This window comes from Chiloscyllium plagiosum, chromosome 24 (genome assembly GCF_004010195.1).
Source record: "Chiloscyllium plagiosum isolate BGI_BamShark_2017 chromosome 24, ASM401019v2, whole genome shotgun sequence".
Classification (NCBI taxonomy): Eukaryota; Metazoa; Chordata; class Chondrichthyes; order Orectolobiformes; family Hemiscylliidae; genus Chiloscyllium; species Chiloscyllium plagiosum.
Window position 1 is genome coordinate 43,146,638 of NC_057733.1, and position 18,521 is coordinate 43,165,158.

General features: G+C 38.8%; 1 protein-coding gene across 1 annotated transcript in view; it reads left to right on the forward strand.

The window, feature by feature from the left end:
- The window catches only part of LOC122562216 (dynein axonemal heavy chain 17-like), a 464,703-nt gene that overhangs the window by 312,545 nt on the left and 133,637 nt on the right, over positions 1-18,521 (forward strand). Inside the window, exons 46-49 of the mRNA XM_043714924.1 lie at positions 4,168-4,341; positions 9,848-10,055; positions 16,158-16,323; positions 17,023-17,125. Coding sequence (XP_043570859.1) covers positions 4,168-4,341; positions 9,848-10,055; positions 16,158-16,323; positions 17,023-17,125 — 651 coding nt within the window. The remainder of the gene's footprint in view (positions 1-4,167; positions 4,342-9,847; positions 10,056-16,157; positions 16,324-17,022; positions 17,126-18,521) is intronic.

The following is an 18,521-nucleotide window of genomic DNA, read 5'->3' on the forward strand; positions in this document are numbered from 1 at the left end:
ATGGGTGAGTGGGGGAGGGGATGAAGGTGATAGGTCAGGGAGGAGAGGGTGGAGTGGATCGGTGGAAAAAGAGATAGGCAGGTAGGACAAGTCCGGACAAGTCATGGGGACAGTGCTGAGCTGGAAGTTTGGAACTAGGATAAGGTCGGGAAGGGGAAATGAGGAAACTGTTGAAGTCCACATTGATGCCCTGGGGTTGAAGTGTTCCGAGGTGGAAGATGAGGCGTTCTTTCTCCAGGCGTCTGGTGGTGAGGGAGCGGCGGTGAAGGAGGCCCAGGACCTCCATGTCCTCGGCAGAGTGGGAGGGGGAGTTGAAATGTTGGGCCACAGGGCGGTGTGGTTGATTGGTGCGGGGCCAGTATTGTCAACTCTGTAACTCAAGTAGGTGGCTTGGGGTGCCTGGAAGACTTTTTCCATATAAGGCATACTCTCGCTTGGGAGAAATGTTTAAACACCATGTCCAAGTCATTAGCACATCATTCAAGTAAATGGAAACCTGGGGTAGAACTTGTAAAATGTTCTCCGTTGTCTGCTGGAAAAGAGCACAGCTGAGGATATCTCAAATGGCAGTATTGTACACTGGTACTAACTCTTGTGGGTAATAATTGTGGCATATATCAGGGAATCCTCACCTAACCACAATTAGAAGTATACATGGCTCAGGTCCAGCTTTGTGATGGACAGTATCCCCTTGTCAGCTTTACATATCTGCAATGGACTGCTAATTTATCGAGCTGCGACAAGCAGTTTACTGTTTGTTTGAAATCCCCAAAGGTGAGCTGACCTGTTAGGCTTCACCTGGTACAGCCCATTCCACAAACTGGACTGGTTTGATGATTCCTTCACTTCCAGCCTTCATATTTCTGGTTTATGGGTGGGCCTTGCAGGATCATGGAATTGTTTTCTATAGGGTGGCCATGGCTCCTTTGATAGTCCCTCGACCTTTTGAATAAACTTCTGGGTATTTAATTAGGGCTTTACTCAGGCAGACATTTTCTAATTAGCTCAACATTTTTCAATCAATGTGAAATTTCTCAACCAATTTTGCCCATCAAGTTGGACATCAGCTTTTTACTACAAGTAGTGGTAACTGAACCAGCTGCTTCTCATGTGACCAGAACCAAAGGTTCCCCAGTACAGACTCAGTCAGTGTGCAATCCTGAAGGCTGGATTCCAAAGCAAATTTTGTGAAAGACTGTTTCTGCGATCACTGAAACAGTCGTGCTGGTATTGACTTCCATTGGAATTGGGTGACTATTTAACCAGGAGCTTACTTTGATTGGTACTGATTTGGATGTTGCTAAGCAATTTAACTGCTCCCTCTGTTCAGGATATGTCTTGTGTGAGGCTATGCAGTTGCCTGCATTCAAATGGTGTTCCCCACACTCAGTCAGACTGGCAAGGGTGTCCATTTCCATCAAAATATCTTGCTCCACTTACTGCATTTTCCAATTATAAAGACAGTGAATGATTTAATTTCAGTTAGGTTTCAGCAAGTATATGCTTTTGCATGGTTACATCATTAATCCCGCATACCAAGTGGTCTCTCAGCATCTCATTAAGGGTTAAACCGAAGTCATATGCCTCTGCCAGTCATCTGAACCGAGTCAAAAATCTCGATACGGATTCTCCTGCTTCTTGAATTGCTGAGTAAATCTGATAGTGTCTCAGAATTAGAGATGGCTTGGCGTCGTAATATTCCTTAACTAAATTCATCAACTCTTGAATGATTTTAGTATCTGGGACTCAGGGAAAGTTAGGCTCATATTAAGTGAAAACGCTGTGGGTCCACAGCTATCAGGAGAATTATTTGTTCTTTATCATCTGCCCAATGTTGTTTGCCCAGAAAAAAATAACAGATTCTTTCGACATGCTAGGCCCAGTCTTCAACAGCAGGATCGATTGAGTCAAGCTACCCAAATAACAGCACAATAACAGAAATGCTTACCCCAACTCAAAGATACATTGCAAGTTAATTTCTTCAGGAGTGTGCTTTTCTCTTGTTGCCACTGAAATAACTCCACAGAAACTGGTATCCTGTCACACTGTCACCTTTTACTTACATGTGGAGAATCCTTGATACTGATCAAGCTTCCTCAGAGCTTCCTTTTTATCTGTCAGCCGGGGCTCCCTGATTGAACCAGATTAACAGTCCCAATCAGGGAACTCATTCTATCTGGTCCACCTTATTATAATCACTCCAGCACTCTTAATGTGGCAGTGCTAGTTTTGGGTTGTGGTGGACAAAGTTAAAAATCACACAACACCAGGTTATAATCCAATAAGTTTATTTGAAATTCCAAATTTTTGGAGCACTGTTCCTTCATCAGGTAACTAGTGGGGAAGGATCATAGGCCACAGAATTTATAGTAAAAGATTAAAAGTATCATAGAACCGATGCAATGTAGTAAACAAACCTAGATTGCTGTTAAGTCTTTGATTAGTTAGAACGTAGATGCAGGTTTCGACGATTAATATGTAAATTCCAGCACTTATTTCAAGTCACAGTCTCAAGATAATTTAAGGTTTTATAATATGAAAGAAAGTTGATAGCTCAGCTCAGGCAATGCATTTAAATGTGTGAGGTTAGAGCCTGTTTTTTTCCCAAACTTGAGCCAGACTGGTTGTTTCCAACGTAGGAGTTTCTAAAATGTTACATTGACCGCCTATAGATTGTGTGCTTTTCAAAAAAAATAGAATGTATCTGCAAATTCAAATTTACCCCCTAGACTTATGTGTGTGTGCACGTGTGTATGTGAGGGAGACAAAGTGACATGTCTGTGTCTGTGAGAGAGGGAGAGAGTGTGTGAGTGTGTGTATGTGCGTCTGTGCTTGATAGAGTGTGTGCATGAGTGTGATGAGTACATGCCTGTGAGAGGGTGTGTGTGTGTATGTGTGCGCGTGCACGCGCGCTTGTGTGTATGTATGTGCATGTGTGAGATTGTATAGTGCAGTGGGGTCAATTACAGTGTGATATGAAATTACTATGCAGACGCTACGATAATGAATGAATGGACACTGCGCAACAATCGCCAGACAGATATGTTCCCTCCCAATGGGGGAACACTTCAGTGGTCAAGGACATATTTGAATGACCATCCTCCAAGGTGGACTTCGGGATACACAAAAAACATAGTCACCGAGCAAAGGCTGATAGCCTAGTTCTATACCCATGAGAACAGCCTCAACCGGGATCTTGGATTTATGTCTCACTACAGCTGACTCCACTACACCATACACTCTCACACACATACACACACTATCACACTCATACAGACCGTCTCTCATTCACATGCTCTCTCACACTCACATGGACACAGGCTTGTACTCCATCACACTTGTGCACGGACTCTATCAAGCACGCATACACACACTCTTTCACACACACACATTTCAGTCTATGGGGGGATTATGCATTTGCAGAATCAAGCAACTATGTTCAAAGCACACAATCTGTAGGCAGTCAGTCCGTGTGACATTTTATAAATTCGTACTTTGGAAATAGAGTCATTCTGACTCAAGGTTGGGATACAGACAAACTCTGACCTCACACTGTTAATGCATTGTCTGAGCTGAGATTTTTTATATTGATAAAACCTTAAATTATCACGGGACTGTGGACTTGAAAGAAATGCTGGGGATTTACATAGTAATCAATTGAAACCTGCATCCCAGTTTTAAATGATTAAAGACTTAACAGCAATCTAGGTTTGTTCAATACCTTGCTTCAGTTGTATGACACCTTGACCTTTTACTATAAATTTTGCGTCCTATGATCCTGTCCCACTAGCTACCTGATGAAGGAACAGCACTCCGAAAGCTAGTGCTTCCAAAAAAACCTGTTGGACTATAACCTTGTGTTGTGTGATTTTTAACTTTACAGAGCTCTTGTTGGCATCTTACATAGGATGAACAATTCCTGCATGTGTTAGCAGTTGGACTTAATTTTTTTTAGAAAAAGTAGTCTTAATGCTGTCTATATTTAAAATCTGAAGAGACATTGCTTTGCATTAGTACTGATGTACTGCATACATCATGAAACTACATTGGGAGATATGTTTCTATGATTCTTTTGATAAATCCTCTAACTTTGAGTGTTCATTAAGCCTTGTAAGTTTACTGAAAGCTATAAAATACTTTTTTTTAAGTGGACCAATTTTTTTCCAGCTTGTGGATTATCGCGTAGAATTCAGCAAATGGTGGGTGAATGAATTTAAATCCGTCAAGTTCCCATCTCAAGGTACCATCTTTGACTACTACATTGATTCAGAATCAAAGAGATTTATGCCTTGGACAGATAAGGTGCCCACATTTGAATTGGATTCTGACTTACCACTCCAGGTACTTGCAAAAACAGCACACATTTGAATAAGTAATCATTTACTGTCTTCCTTCCTGTTCCTTCTATAGCTGTGCAAGTGTCTCTTGTGATATAGTGCTGGGTCATACATGGTCATGTAGTTGTAAGTTTTAATTGTTCATTCATTAATTTTCACTGAAGCTCCTGTGGGATGCTGCACATAGATATTCTGCGGCGTCTTCATTTAATAATGCATGAAACAAGACATGTTGCAATGTCACACCTAAGGACCATCCCAAATTTATGCTTGGGCATACTTAAATAAATTCAATGAGCTGCAAGCACAAATCAGACATCCTAATATTGCTTACTAGTCCACCCTGCTTATGTCTAAAGAGGGAAAAGCAATGAGTTGTAATTTGATATGGAGCTAACACTGTCACCCCTTGTCCTCTGGCTCCATATTACATTAAGTTAAAACAAACTTCTGTTGATTTATTCAGTGATCTACAGCAATATTATTAGATCATGTAGTGACTGAAAACTAGTTGGAATTTGTCTAATATAGACATGAGGACTCTTCATCGCAGGTTAACACCTAGGCTGCATAAAAGTCTAAAAATGTAGGATGAGTTGTTTCTCTGCTAATTAGCAGTCACGTTCACTTTGTGCCCTGATATCTCTGATCCAGGAGAAGAAAATTCAGTTAGATTTTCTGGATTGGATTGCTCGGTGACCATTACATATATGTGGATGTCACAGCAAAATTAGATCAGACGTGAGGTAAAATGTTACATAGTCTGGAACCCAGCAGTCAAAGCTGGTAATACTGATGGCAGACCAAGTAGCATGTGTAACGAACCAGATCTTGTTTGGATTTTTAATATATCCAAGTGACATTTTAAAAAAGACAGCACTTTGAAGGGAAAGAAGAAAAAAAAGGGAAAGAAATAATTTTTTTATGGGGAATCATTAAATAGTGATAAGGAGCAGGAGGAAAAGGCATAAAGATAAAGGTTACATTGGGCACAAGCCATGTGAATAGATAAAGGATGAGGTAAAAAGGAAAGAAAACTGGCGCAGGTTCTAATCATCCATGAGTCTGGTGCAAGGAGAAACAAACATGTTGACATAAAGGTGGAGACCATCTCACTAATAGGGAATAAAATCAAGTTTGTAGTGACTACCTGGCTCCCTGTGCCTCTAGCAGGTAATGCTTATTATCCAAACTCTATTTGAGAAAAGCTATTTCTGACAGAACTAAACTCCTTACAAACTGAGGTGCTAGAATGGAAAAATTTCGGAAAGGGATAACATCAACATGTTGTGTTAATCCTTTTAACACAAAAATTGTCCCAAGGTGCTTTACATAGGAATATTAAGGAGAACTATACTGACTCATGTCATGAGATGTGGGTGTAAGGTCAAAAAAGACTGAATGTTGGGTCTGGCAGTGTTAAGTTTGCAGGAGGAATAATGATCAAGTTTAGTCATGAGTGGTTAGGAGATAGATTAGGGTGGGATTGGAGGTGGGGTGTCAGGAAATAGACCAAAGAAGATGGACCATTTGGTAAATTAGGTGAACATTTAATAGTTACCCAGGAGTTAGAGAAAAATTTCAATCCTCTAAATTTTCTTGGGCAAGTACTATGTACTATGCTTAACATTGAAATCTCCAAATTCAAGTGAGTTTTTCAGATGGTTCAAAAAAGAGGTAATTGCCCACTGGAAGTTAATTACCTGGGTAATTCCCACAGTCAGCTGTGCCATGGATTCTGTATGGTCCAAATGTGCAATTCCAGTCTATGCTGTTCCATCAACTATCTGGCCATTGCAATATCTGGACCTTTGAAGCCAAACTAGAAGTTACAGTAGCAAGTTGTTTTCAAAAATATTAATAATAATTGAAGTTGTTGACTTTTGACAATTTAATTCAATGAGAATGATTCAAATTTTAGATTAGCCCTTAGACAATTAATGTTTAAAAGCCATACGAAGTAGGTAACATTTAAATCTGTAGTAAAAGAGAAATGATTTCTTGATAATGCTAGCTGAACATTTTGCATTTACTCCAGAGTCATAACAGATAGCAGAAGCTGACAGAGACAGATTAGATTACTTTAGCCCAAACAGAATTTAAAGACCAAAAAAGGAACTATGAAGACAAGCTCAGGAAAAGAAGGCAGCATGGCCCATTACAAAAATGGAGTAAGAACTAAGCCCAGAAGGCAAAACGATGAACCAGTGTCAAAGAAGAGATGGACAGAGATATTTAACTATGGAAGTTGGAACTGGAGCTGCAAGCACACACATCAAGACCAAAGGCAACTTGAAGCTGCCAGGGAAAGTTCCACTGTGCCTAATAGACATCAGAACCTCAAGCCAGGCCTCAAAGTCCTAAGATTTTCTAAATTTTTCCCCATATTCAAAAGGAGACAAACCTTATTTCCAGCATTTGAAAAGGTTGCAAATCAGTTACATTCAACAGACGCATGAGACACTGATGATCCAGGGAAGGTTAACAGAAAAAGCCCAAAGGTCTTGTCCAACTAGTCCTCTGAAGGGACAGCTAAATACAAACAGCCTGAAGATACAGTTTCTGAGCACCAATGAGCTCATGAGAGATGCATATTGTCAGATTCTGAAATTCAGAATAGCAGCTTGCACAAATGTTTGTGGAATTTGAAAAAATCAAAATAGATGATGGTACAACCTTTAAGAATAAAGCACCAAAACAATTGGTATTAGAGAAATGCAAAAATGATCCCTTTACAATACTAGAATGCATCTGAGAAATAAACAACCTCTGCAAGTGCGGACAATGTAAAGGACAAGGACTTTGAACTGATTCAGAACTCCAAATCACAGCAGGTCAAATAGTTTGGATCAGCAGTAAAATAAACTATATTTTCAGGGAAAAGCAAATGGGGAGAACAGAAGAAAACAATCACCAACTTGAAGAATATTTGGAGAAGGCTAAGCTGCAGGCATGCTTTGCCAATTAAATTGGAGAATAATAGACCATATAAAACAATTATTGGCTTGTGAGAAAATCCACAGGAAATCTTTCAACACAATCTGTATCTGCAGTCACTGGAGTTCTAATGCTTTGTGCAAGTTCTAAGGAAGGCACTTAAGGCTTTCAGGATTTTGTATGTGAAGGGGAAATGGCCCGTAGTGGTTCCAATGAACCTAGTAAGGAATTCACCATACGATGTAAAATTATTTGTCTGCAATCAGGAATAATGGAGATTTCCCCACATAGAAGCAGGAGAAATTCCAGAATAGTACTCAAAAAACTAACTGGAGAGGGTGTGAAAATTCACTTATCGAGTAAACTCATTCATTGTTGAACTAGTGATGGTGCATGTAATCTCAAGTCTGCCATGCTAGGAAATTACTTCAAATTAGAAAACGTTAGCTCAAGATCAGACCAAGGCAGCTTAACAGGCTGAAGAATTTCAGCAAGAACCTGTAGAATTGCAGACAGCTGAAAAAGGTGCAAAAACTCTACAGGGTTAATGGAACCCATGAAATTGTTCATCAATAGTCGATTGGATTAAGTAGTCATGATGTGGATGTGACAGTGTTGGACTGGGGTGACAACGTTGAAAATCACACAACACCAGGTTATCGTCCAACACGTTTATTTGGAAATACAAGTTTTTGGAGCACACCTCCTTCATCAGGATTAAATAGTAACCGAGCAAATTCTCTTGCAGGCCAAGAGAGAGGGAGATGCCCTACTTTATGAAAAAGGCTGACGTGCAATCTGAGTTGAAGCAAAGCCCAGAGAGTCTAACAGCCAGAAAAATGGTCAACCTTACCCGTCAGTGTTTGGTCTTTGAAAACTGCAGAAATACTGTTTACTGGATTTAGTTGAGAAGACCAATTACAACTTCCACATGATTGGAGAAAAATAAACAAAAGTGTCAAAACATAGAAGCAATCAATATTGTTTGCAAAGGATTAATTAAATTTTGATCTCAGGAAAAACGGATGTAAAACTTTTGAAAAACGAACCAGAAAAGAGAGAAAACATTTTTCTTTGAGTATAAAAGCCTCTTACTGGCAGAAAGGCCTCTTACTAGCATCCCTGTAGCTGCAAAAAGTGACTAGAAAAGTGATGGTTTAAAGGCACAACAATAGGTTATTGTTAACTTGCTATCGCAAGTCCTGCTTTCATATATAAAAAAAATTGAGGTAGCTACAGGCTTGTCTGTACAATTTTTAATTGATTTGAAGGATGAAGAAACCACATGGAGGAAATCTGGTGAAGCTCTACAGTTAAAATCAATACAAACTTTCATAAAGACAGAGAAAAGATATGGATGAGAATTTCTCAATGAAATAAAGTGGAAAGTATAAAGGGGAGCTATACTGCACCAGCTTTGTAATTATCTAAAAATAAACAGTATATTTCTTATATTTTTATTCTACAATGTAATTCTCTATATAGATCACTTTACACACATCTTCTCAAATTCAATAATATGCTTTACAATTAGATACTCTCCCTTCAATACCTGTCTACTGTTTCCAGTTCTCAAACGTGAGTCTCTCATACACATGCTGCTAAATGACAAAAACTTATATTGTGATTGAAACCACTCTTCCTGCTCCTCCCTTACCATTCCAGAATGACATGATCAAGCTACACACTGCCCAACTTCTCAATGTTCCATATGAAGCAATCTTCCTGCAAACAGCAGACATCTGGTAAATGACAGCTTTTGAACTTGTGGAAGGAGTATTCTTTCTACAGGGTAAAGACAAGCCAAAGCCGTGGGCAGCTAATCTCCCCTTCCTGGGGCTCATACAAACACCTTGTGTATTCATGGAGACAAATAGGCCCATTACTGAAATTTGTCTCCTCAAATGTCTAAGTGGTGGCATTATCACCTTATATTCAGAAAATCACTTGGCTCTGGGATTTGCATTCACAGCTAGATAAAATAGATTCTGTAAAAAAATGTGAGCATATGTATTTACATTTTTCCTATAAAAGGGAAATATGTCATAAATGTGCAGTTTTAATTTTATGTATTTTTAAAATTGACACAACTATATATATTTTTATGTCTTAAACCTTTTAACCATTTTATGTAATTGCTTCATTGAGGTTTAGAAATAAAATGTTTTTCATTGTTAACCCAAAGAACCGAGTTAACTTGGTTCTTAGACCAAGTTATACACAGTGAAGTATTTATGTATTAAGCTGACAATGTTATTTCTCTTTTAAATTCAAATTCTCTTGTACTCAGCTCAGGAATGGTGTGAATGAGGAGTCAGTTCATCTTTCCTGACTTGGACATAAATGCCTAGAAGATTCTCTTGTGTTGTTATTCCTTTAAATATATACAATTATCATAGCTCCATTCTCAAGTTTTGTTACAGGCCAGTCTTTAAAGTTTGATTTTATTATGGATACTCTATTGAAAAATGTTAATTACAGGTTATTAATTTTAAAAAACTTCAAATGTGCAACTGCTATATGTCTGTGCTACTAGCAGATCTATGTTCTAATTGTAACTTCTTATGATGCAGGCTGCCTTTGTACATACAACAGAGACCATCCGCCTACGTTACTTCATTGATCTTATGCTAGAAATTGGTCGGCCAATAATGTTAGCAGGAAATGCTGGAACAGGAAAATCTGTCCTCATGTGGGAAAAGTTGAATAGTCTGAGTATTGAGGACTATCTGATTCAAGCTGTCCCTTTTAACTTTTACACAAACTCTGCAATGTTACAAGGTATAGAAATTGCCCAAAGAAGAGGGATGATTTTTATCTCCAATGGAGAAATATGCTAGAGGTAGGCAGGGCAAGAAAAATGCCTTCCTGCAGGCAAAGATTAGGTTTTTTCCTTGTTCTGGCAACTCTTCATTTGCAGGGTTAAAGAGCAAGCTGAAGTGTTTACCAGAAATTCTAATTATACGTTCCTTTCTGAAATTATTTGTTTTACATTAAGTTAGAAGGACATTTTATAGTACAATTGTCTTGCAATGTTCAGAATTCTTGAAAATTAAACAGTCATGGCATACAAATACCAGACCATACCGCTCCAATATAGAAAATTTAAATCTCTTGCCGTGACATCCAAACATTTTCAAAATAAATCACGTCTTGCATTGTCATACCGTCTACTCAACATTTGTGGTTCAAGATGTTCACAAGTGATTCAACTTTGTCATTGGTACTTTTGCGGTGTTCCCCATCATTGAAAATCGAGGTACTTGTGGAGCCTCTTCTTCTAGTTAATCATATCAGAGCAGTGCTAATTGATATAATTTATTGATTGAGAAATTGTTTAGTTCTGTTTATCAAACGTTTCTTCCCCTGTTCAACATGTATAGATTCACAGACACTGTGTTATAGATTCACTAGATTAGCATCTGATTTTTTCGGCATGTCTACTATTTTTGGCTTGCTGTCTTAAACTCTTCATCAGGGTTAATCTCCAGTCTGTGACTATGAATATACAAAGCTATGAGCTTTCACTTTGTACTGGAACACAATTCTGCTGTTATTTGTTCTACATCATCTCATGCCCAGTTTTGAGTGACTAGAAAGGGGAGGCAATGGCCTATGGAATAGCAATCATACCATAAGAACCTCTTTGCTGTCTTGAGTCTGTTTATAGCAGCAGCTACAAGGCTTGCTGGCCTGTATCCTGAAGACCTTTTTAGCCATTTGGCCATGGCTCAGCTTGATTTGGAATTTTGCTGTTGGCTGACCTAGGGTCCCTCTGTTTAGGATATCCCCTGCATGATGCTTTGTAATTGCTAACACCCAAGTGGTGCTCTCCAATCTTAGTTGGACAGTCCACTTCTTTGCAATCCCTATAGCTCCACTTGCCACATTTCTAATCACAAGGCCAGTTGTAGTACCTGTTTGAAGTTCAGTTGTGTTTCAACTAATAGGCATTTTTGCATGGTTACATCATTAATCCCACATACCAAACAGTCTCTCAGCACCTCATTCAGGATTAACCAAAAATTACATGCCTCTGCAATCATCTTAACCTCAAAAATCCCAATACAGATTGGCCTGGTTCTCAGAGAACCAAATACAATGGATAGCATCTCAGAATTAAATGAGATTTTGAGTTGTAATATTACTTAACTAAATCTATCATCTCTTGAAAGGCTTTAGTCTCTGGAGCCTCATGAAAAGTTAAGCTTCTTGTAACCAAAAATGCTATGGGTCTACAAGCAGTCAGAAGGATTCTTACTTTTCATCTGCCCCAATCTTATTTGCCCAGAAAAAAATAATGTGTTCTTTCCACACACTGGGCCCAGTTTTTGAACAAGCAGAATCAAACAAATCAAGCTTCCCAAATAAAGGCATCATGCCATAAATGCTTATCCCAACTCAAAGACAACTATTGCAAGCAAATCCTCTTCAGGCATGCACTGTTTTCTCTGGTCACCACTGAAATAACCACACAGAGGCCAGTATCCCATCATCAAGTCATCCTTTATTTATATGGGCTCTGACCAGCTAGCTCAAACCCAGTCCCTTGACTGAGGTGACCTTCTGAATTCCCTGTTTATTTTTTTTTATATAGTGAAAGACACAAAGTGCACGAATCTTTATTCAAATTCCACCACTAGGAAGATAGGAAAACACCCGGGTGGCCAGTGACAAACACTGCCCTTCACATCAAAGGGCAGTTCTAATTCCCTGTTTATTTTTTTTTATTTTTTACTTTTTTTTTTATTTTGACAAACACTGCCCTTCACATCAAAGGGCAGTGCTGTGTAATTTCCTGTTTATTTTTTATTATTTCGCCAGCACCCATGGTGTGTGTGTGCAGGTGTGAGACACAGTGAAAGACACAAAGTGCACGAATCTTTATTCAATTTCCACCACCAGGAAGATAGGAAAACACCCGGGTGCCATCTCCTGTTTATATATTTTTTTTTCTACTCTCTTTTTTTTTTCTTTCTTACCGCGTGCTCCTTCTCCAAGGACACCCGGGTCCTAACGTAACCGCGGAAGAGGATAAGGCCTTTTTATTTTTTTTTTCACCAGGAAGATAGGAAAACGCCCGGGTGGCCAGTGACAAACACTGCCCTTCACATCAAAGAGCAGTGCTGTGTGATCAAAACAGTGAAGGGGAGGGTAGGGACTAAATCAAAATAGAGTTGGAGGGAGAAATGATGCACTCCACTCCCTGCGGCGCCCACCTCTCCCTGAACAACTCCAGGGTGTTGGTGGACACCGCGTGCTCCTTCTCCAAGGACACCCGGGCTCTAACATAACCACGGAAGAGGGGCAGTCAGTCGGCCCTAACGAATTCCCTGTTTATATCTGCCAGCCAGGGCTTCCTGATTGACTCAGGTTAATAACCTCAATCAAGGTTCTTATAATTAATGAGATCCATCTGGCCCTGATTTCAATCATTATACTTGGTGACCACCAGTGCTACCAATGAATATTTGTATGCATTGAAGCATCCCACCCTGAGTACGTTCTGTACCCTTGCTATCTTCATTGCTCCCATTAAGTGGTGTCTGCTATTGAGGAACACTGATTCTTCAGAGAAGAGAAGCAAGAGGATTTCTTGCATATGGTTGACCCAATGTCATGAGACAAATGGGAAACAGAGACAATGTTGAGGACTACTATAGAAACTTTTTAACTGACTGTAAACAATTGTGCTGCTACCTTAGGTGGGTGCAGGCCATATGGTATAATGATACTTGTATAACACACCTCTGACATAATTGACAATCTAACTGGCATGATGCACAAGTTATGATAAATTAGTGAATCTTACTTAAAGGAATGATGGTAGAAAGCAACGGCAAATACTTAAAGCATGTACAGACAAACTGCAACAATTGTTTGTTCCTGTATGGAATGAAAATAAAACAGGAAAGAGCCTGACTGTGGCTAACAAGAAGAAAAAGAGATAGTATTTCCCTAGAACATCGGAGGCTGAGGGGTGACCTTATAGAAGTTTATAAAATCATGAGGGGCATGTATATGATAAATAGACAAAGTATTTTCCCTAAGGTCGGGGAGTCCAGAACTAGAGGGCATATGTTTAGGGTGAGAGGGGAAAGATACAAAAGAGACCTAAGGGGCAACCTTTTCAAACATTGGGTGGTACATGTATGGAATGAGCTGCCAGAGGGAGTGGTGGAGGCTAGTACAATTGCAACATTTAAGAGGCATCTGGATGGGTATATGAATAGGAAGGGCTTGGGGGGACATTGACCGGGTGCTGGCAGGTGTGAGTAGACGGGATTCGGATATCAGGTCGGCATGGATGAGGTGGACCGAAGGGTCTGTTTCCATGCTGTACATCTCTATGACTCTATGACTCTATTAGATCCAAGTGTGACAATACTATCACTTTAAAAGGGTTATTTTGCCCTGGGATCTTTTGAAAAAACGGCTGTAAAGGCAGAGTTATCAAAGAGTCTAAGGAGTTAGAAAGCTAAAAACAGTTTAGAGCTGGAAATGTGTTGCTGGAAAAGCGCTGGAAAAACAGTTTAACAATGGAAGAGGATTAGCTAGTTCTCCCAGTTCAGGGTTTTCTAGTTTTTTTTTAGCTGTCGCAATCACAAGATGTGAAAGTCCAAAAGGGTTGCAAGATTCAGTAAATGATTCTTAACTGACTTCCTCTGAAATCTCCCTGGATGTTGTTTCCTCCTGTTGTGAGGAACCTGTTCTTTTTGCAAGGTTACTATGCCCTTGAGTTTTTTTCTTCAGAGAGGGGGGTAATTGGCCAGGCTCCAACTAGACCAGATCTGAAAGGTTTATTGGGGCCTTTTTGTTTACCCCTAACAGATAATGCCTCCAGCCTAAGGCTTTCATGTCTTAAAAAAACCCGGTGTAATCATAGGGGTATGGTCAGCTAGCTGTGTAGCTAGCCTTTGTTTTGATTAGAGTTTTTGATTCAGTTCAGCAGCAGTGTATGTGAAAAAGGCCTGCTGGGGCAAGTCCAGCCGGGTACTGTGTCTCTAACTTCAAGCTTGTAAGCCCTTGTTTGTTTCACTATTACTCTTTATGCTAAAGGATATATTAATTGGGATTAGATTAGATTAGATTATATTCCCGACAGTGTGGAAACAGGCCCTTCAGCCCAACAAGTCCACACCGACCTGCCAAAGAGTAATCCACCCAGACCCATTTCCCCCTGATTAATGCACCTAACACTATGGGCAATTTAGCATGGCCAATTCACCTGACCTGCACACCTTTGGACTGTGGGCGAAACTGGAGCACCTGAAGGAAACCCACACAGACAGGGGGAGAATGTGCAAACTCCACACAGACATTCGCCTGAGATTAGAATCGAACCTGGGACCCTGGTGCTGTGAGGCAGCAGTGCTCACCGCTGAGCAAGTATTGTTGGAACAGCATCATTAAGTCAGGATAGTCTGTCAAGTTTTTGGGATAGGATAAGTTATCTGGTATTCTATTTTCTGTTCTTTGTGTTTCATTCATAATTTTGTAAATAAATTCTGTTTGTTTAAAACTTGGCAGTCAGAACAGCTAATTCACTCTGGGAATATCCATTGTACACTTAACTAAAACATATAGCAAAGTTAAGGTCTGGGCAACCTGCTTAAAAATGTTTTGAGGGGTTGGGCCTGATTCATAACACTGCCTGTAAGAATCAATTTGAGTTTGAATTTACATTTTTGCTCAGGGGTATGTTTATTGGATGTTACTGTATTGAAACAATTAATTCGTTAAGTTGCAATATCGGGTCAGTTAAGTTTTCCAATATTTAAGTTATTCTAAATTCTACTTTCTTTTGTTAATGTTTTAACTATAGTGTTTAAATAAATTTTATGTTTTGCTTAAAGCTGAATGGTTTGACCAGTTGTATCGCATCTCGAGCGTTCATTCACATCTACCTTTAAAATAAGAAAACGTTAGGGTCTAGGCTACTTCCTTAAAGTATTTTGAGGGGAGCTGGCCTGGTCCATACAACAAGGAAGGGGCATACCAAGTGTTCAAAGAAATGCAGCAGACCTGGGGATTGTAAGCAGTTTACATTTCATCAAAGAAGGACAGAAGAATTGATTAAGAGGGGAAAAGGGTTTATAAGAGAAGGCGGAGGGGAACATATAAACTGATTGTAAAAGATTCTATTGGTATGCAAAGAGAAAAATACTAGTGAAGACAAATATAGTTCCCTTACAGTCAGACATAGGGGATGTTATCATGGGGAACGAAAGAGACAACAGACTATATTGATTGATTTTGAAATGTCTATCAAATCTCGATCAGACTCTTCTCTCCAAGGAAAACAGTCCCAACTTCCTCACTCTGCCCTCATGAGGTTTCTTATTCATGGAACCAATCTTGTAAATCATTTCTGCACTTTCTGAAATGCATCTTTCATATAACGTGGTGCCCAAAACCGTACACAGTACATTATCTGAGGACTACCAAGTGTCTCGTACAAGTGCCTTGCAAGTAAGTGTAAAAATGTCTAAAATGAGCTAGCATTCCATTCCTTACCAAATAGCTTTCTGGAATAGAACTATGCTCTTTCTCAATAGTTCCTTCAAGTATTTCTCCAATTCTCTAGTGGATATTGTGATTGAATCTGCTGCCAGCAGCAGAAATTTCGGGTGAACACAATCAAAAATCCTCTGATGTTCCAAACCATTACAGAATTGAATATGGGAAAAAATGATGAATCTACTGAAGAGATCAGATGGAGTCAGTTTCCACCAAGGGCTACATCTATATCCAAAATTGTTTGAAATCTGTTTGTCATAATTTGATTGCTACTCATTCAAAGTATTTAAGTGAAGAATATTGTGAATAAAAGATTATCATTATAGTTAGTGCATTTAAATTTTCATTCTGAATTCCTGATAGCTGTTCTGGAGAAGCCATTGGAAAAGAAAACAGGAAGAAATTTTGGCCCTCCTGGAATCAAGAAATTAATTTATTTTATTGATGACATGAATATGCCGGAGGTGGATAAGTATGGAACTGTGGCACCTCATACACTAATTAGACAACACTTGGATCATGGACATTGGTAAGTACTGTAATCTAATTAGAAACTTTTAAATATAGTTATAATACTGCATATACATGTAAGATATTAAAGTATGGTAGTTAGTTTTTATTCTCTATTTGCATTAGTCTTGATTTACTCTGCCACAATTTTGAGTCATGCATTTTATTGAAATATTTTACAATTGAAGTACCTCATGCCCATATTACAGAAGATTTTAGCTTCTTTCTTCCAGTAGAAAATGGACTGAGCAGGAGTGAAAACCAAAATAGAACAGTAAAACATAAAGCACAATTTCTAAAATATAACCCAGAAAATTACCTTGAATCTCTGTTAATTCAGGTTGTCTCACTTACTACCCTGAAAATTCCTGGCTAGTGTCTTTGAAGCCACCCAATCTTTATGAGGCTTAAACTAGAAAACTTCTTCTGGATGGCTGTTTTATGAGCAGCTAACCTTTGATGGATAAATAAGATCTCTTCGTTCAAATGGTCCAAAAGAAATAGGTGGTTAGCTTACATGTTGTGGCTTCTCACTCAATATTCCCCTATCAATATGTCCAACTAGATATATTAAATATTTAGTAATAGCACTATCAATTGAAGCAAATTATTTCATTAAAAAGTGTCTATTTTGATGTAACAATTTTCTTTATGAAAGGATATTGTGTAATGATTGGATTCATTTGACTTCAGATAACCTAATGTATTTTTCCATTAGGTATGATAAGGTCAAGTTGACATTGAAAGATATTCATAATTGCCAGTATGTTGCCTGTATGAATCCCACAGCTGGCAGCTTTACAATTGATTCTAGACTTCAGGTAACTAATTATATATGGTTTTTAAATATGACTTTTTTCATGATTTTATATTAGCCCAGATTTTCTTTTATCAATTTATCCTTCTGTATTTGCCTCATTACTAATTAGAATGCATCATTGCACATGTGACAGTGCATTCAAAGTAGCATGGTCAAATGTCAGCATGTTCTGTAAAAAAAATCTCTGACTATAATAATGGATCTCTGGACTTTGCTTCACTCTCCTCGTCAAAAACATTATTTGCCAGAAAGTAGAACCATTCATTTGACTTGCAAGCCTAACTTCAGAAACTATGGTCAGAATTTTACCAAAGAAAATGCAACGTAGTGTGAAGTGAGGGCAGTGAGTTGTAAAGTGGCATTGGGGTCGGGCCTTCAACATCATGAAGCATGAATGGTATTTTACATGAAACAAATGGTGAACCAGATAGAGATTCTGCTCTCTAACAATGAATGAGTAATATTTTGTAAGGCGATCGCAGACCACACTGGATGGATCACAGCCTCAGCAGCTTTTAAAGGACCACTGTAGGCTATTATCTGCAGGGACCTGTAGAACCCAGGCCACTGGAACTAAGATATTTCATTGACTGAGTGGAATAAGAGAGGATTAGACATCTGGAGTGGATGACTTCATTGCACAGATGTTCATCTTTGGACAGATGTTCAAGAAGGCTAGAATTGCACAGCTTCCCAACACTCACTTATCACAGCACTTTTAGCTTTTTTTTAATAAATATTTTTATTAGAAATTTAACATTTTTACAAGTTTACAAAAATAAACAAAACTCTCAGATATAAACATTGATATACAATTAGCTCAAATATACAATAGCCAGAATTTTTAAAAAAAACAAAAAAAAACCGAAAAAAAGAACAAAAAAACCAAACAAAACTCAACTATCTACTAATCTAACCTACAACTAACCAGAGTGTATATTTAAGTCTCTTACATGCTCGGGATGTGTTAGCATCAGATATAATAAAACCCGTATTCGTGCGAGATTCCTCCCCCGAGCAGCCCCGGACCAGCCAGGTTTATAATCTCAATTAAATAAAAACCCTTGTTAGGATAGCTGAAATATCTGTATTTATGTAATTCAAAAAGGGCTGCCATATTTTATAAAATAATTCGGACTTTCGGTGCACCATATTTGTAAGGAGGTCAAGGGGAATACATTCCATAATTAGTCTGTGCCAATTTGAAAGTCCAGGGGGGCCCTCAGCCGCCCAGTTCACCAAAATATTTTTCCTTGCACAGAAAGAAAAAATAGAAAATAGTCTCTTCCCGTACGTGTCCAGGGAGGGAAAGTTCGAAAAGCCCAAGAGAAGAGATACAGGGTCCACTTTAATTTCCGTTCCTAAAATTTCTGTCAGGATACTTGCTACTTTAGTCC